This window comes from Eimeria maxima, genomic scaffold (assembly GCF_000499605.1).
Source record: "Eimeria maxima Weybridge genomic scaffold, Emw_scaff1814, whole genome shotgun sequence".
NCBI classification, from domain to species: domain Eukaryota; phylum Apicomplexa; class Conoidasida; order Eucoccidiorida; family Eimeriidae; genus Eimeria; species Eimeria maxima.
Genome location: NW_013564724.1, coordinates 1 through 3,100, shown reverse-complemented (window position 1 = coordinate 3,100; position 3,100 = coordinate 1). Strand labels below are relative to the sequence as shown.

The window sequence follows — 3,100 nt, the reverse complement described above, 5'->3', positions numbered from 1 at the left end:
CGTATGCAGGCCAACGCATCATGCACGCACATTCTGTGAAACACCGCATCTACAACCACACAGCTTAGTCCCTCAACGCTATATTCGTACCTCAGCTAATACCTGCCTTCATACTAGCAGGATACAATGAACACATACTCTTCAGAGTGCAGTTTCAGCACAAACCACCAACATGTAAAGCCAGGCCACCTAGCCAAATCGCGCACTTCCTGTGAAGCAGTAGCTCCTCTAACACACCTTAGGCAATCGGCGGCCCTTCTAGATCTCTGCACGCGTAGCAGACGTTATCTTGAATGGCTCACATATCCATATCTACGCTGTGGTTAGGATTTTGCCCAAATTCTGTGGGTCCATTGAGCCGCCACACCAAACAGCCAAACTCACCTCCTGTGTTCGCCACGTTTACTCCCACAGAGCGTATACCATAGCACCACTTGATTATATATACACACCTACCGGTTTCAATACCCAAAGGTCTCAAAACTGACATAACACGGCATCATCTGCAAATCTGTAGAAGACGGCAACTGCATAGCCTTTACGCACCTTCTGTGAACACCACATCTACAAGCACACATCACAAACGTCGAAGGTTTTGTTGGTAACACCGAGTATCTCCATATTTATACTATCAGTTTTCAATACGGCAGTATATTCCAGGGTGCAAATGGGGCTCCTATAACACAGCCCAGATAACCGGATTGCGTACTTTCTGTGAAACAGTACATCTTTGCTCACACACAGTAAGCAGTGAGCGACACGTCTGAGAGCTATGGTAGTAAACATCTTACTTAGCGGCTACGATGTCCACATCTACGATGTTGTGCGGAGGTTGCGCAAACCTCCCGTGAGTACTGATCCACCACAGAACACCACGAAGCTCACAGACTGTATACATCATATCTACTTCCATAAATTCTACACCATAACAACACTCGATGAAATATCCTCCACAACCCGTTTTAACGCGCAGTTGGGGTCAAATCCAACATAGTGCAAGACATTACGGAAACACCACTAACTACAAGTATGCATAGTCCGCACCGCCTATGAAACATCGCACAGAGAAACAAACCGCACGAGACCTAAGGGGTTTTTGGCCTCCCCGCTAAAATCCATATCCAGACCAGCATCTTCCAATGCGCATAGATACTCGAGAGTACAAATGTAGCACAGCTCCTCGCCGAGCAGAGACATGCCGAAGAGCTACATCGCGCACTTTCTGTAAAACGGTGCATCTTACCACGCACAAAACGCACTCAGCGACACTTCCTGATCCCTCCACAAATAGCAATATTCATATTTAATTGCTTGAACACCCAGACTCTACGCTGCGGACGTTGCTCAAACCAACTGAGGAGAACGACCCGCCAGAGCACACCATGCAACTGACCTCCTGTGAACGCCCAATCTACTTGCACCAGACAGACGCAATAACGGCCCTTGACGATCTATGGACAAGTGTCGTTATGGTGCCCGACTGGTCCAAAACCGACCAAATACAAAAACCTCGAAAACAGCATACTGTGGACTACAGAGCATGCACGTACCTTCTGTGAAACACCGCATCTCTAAGCAAACACCATAAACGTTGAACGCCTTGTCGGTAGCATCGAGCTTCTCCATCTTCACACTTGCAAGTTCCAAAGAGGACCTATATTCCAGAGTGCAAATGTACCACGGCCATCTCCGTGTCAAGAGAGTTAACTGAACCCAGCTGCGCACTTTCTATGGAACAGCGCATCCGCCTCTCACACACAGTACGCTATAAACGGGATTTTTGATTTCGGCCCAACTATTAGTCTTTATATTGACTGGCTCGAATATCCACCGCTACGCTGTGGTGCGGACCTTGCTCAAACCTCCTGTATGCATCGACCCGTCACAGCACAACACGCAACTCACTTCCTGTACGCACAACATCTACAACAAGGCATATACATCTACAACAAAGCATATACTATAGACGTCTTGGTTGGTCGATGCGGATCTACGCGTTCTGATGTGAAACTCACTCCACGACAACCTATTCTGAATGAGTACAAAAACAGCACATAGTCCAATTCTGTAGAGAGAGGTAACTACATGGCCTGTACGCACCGACTATGGAACACCACATCCAGAAACCACACGCAACAGGCCCTGAACTCTTTTTGCTTATCCCTTCAGATAGGCATCTTCATACTAGCAGAGCCAAACGCGGATGTCTGATATAGGGTAGATGTGCATTTCCATAGGAGCAGGGCCAAACGCGTTTGTTTACTCCAGTGTGCAGATATACCACATCTCATCTCCTTGTGAAGACACGAAAAAGAGCCAGATCGCGCACTGCCTGTGGAACGGCACATTCTCTCCTACACACGATACTCAATATACTGCATTTTTGATTTCAGCCAAATAGTAATCTTCACATTTAATGGCGGGAGTATTTACCTCTAAGCTTTGGTGCGGAGCTTGCTGAAGTCCTCTGTCTGCATCGACCCTCCACACCACACCAGTCAACCCACCTCCTGTGTACATCGCATCTTCTCCCACGCACCATATACCATAAGAGCCCTCGATGGCAGATCTCCAACAGTCCATTCTAATACGCTAAGGGCGCACACCAGACAAACCCCAAAAGAATACGGAAACAGCGCACACTACACGTTTGTAGAGGTAGGCGATTCCGCAGGCCGTACGCACATCCTGTGAAACAGCGTATCTAAACCTACATGAAATAAACCATAAGTACCCATCTCCATATTACCAGGGACTAGTGCCGCCATTTACCCTAGAGAACTCATGTAGCACACACCTCCTTCGTGTAAAGAGAGGGCACACATCCGGATGGTGCAAATTCCGTGGTGCACTACATCTTCCCACAAACACTATACCCAATCGGCAGTACGCCCTAAACCCTGCACAACTAGATGTCTTCATATTTTAATATTCGACTATTCACCTCTACGAGGCGCGCGCGAGCTACTCAACCCCCCCGTGTGCAACGACCTGCCACAGGACACCACGCCACTCACCTTCTGTACATGCATGCACTGCCACAAACCATACTCCATAGCAGCCCTTGATGGTAAATCCTCAACGCTCCTTCCTAATAGCC

General features: G+C 47.9%; 1 protein-coding gene across 1 annotated transcript; it reads right to left on the bottom strand.

Annotated features, from left to right (window-relative positions):
* Window positions 1-461: 461 nt before the first annotated feature.
* Window positions 462-1,626, bottom strand: EMWEY_00055700 (hypothetical protein; the record flags this gene model as incomplete). The annotated part of the gene is made up of 4 exons (XM_013480328.1): window positions 462-549; window positions 792-854; window positions 1,023-1,047; window positions 1,551-1,626. The coding sequence occupies 4 exons, from the start codon at window positions 1,624-1,626 to the stop codon at window positions 462-464; spliced, it is 252 nt and encodes an 83-aa protein (XP_013335782.1).
* Window positions 1,627-3,100: the final 1,474 nt, after the last annotated feature.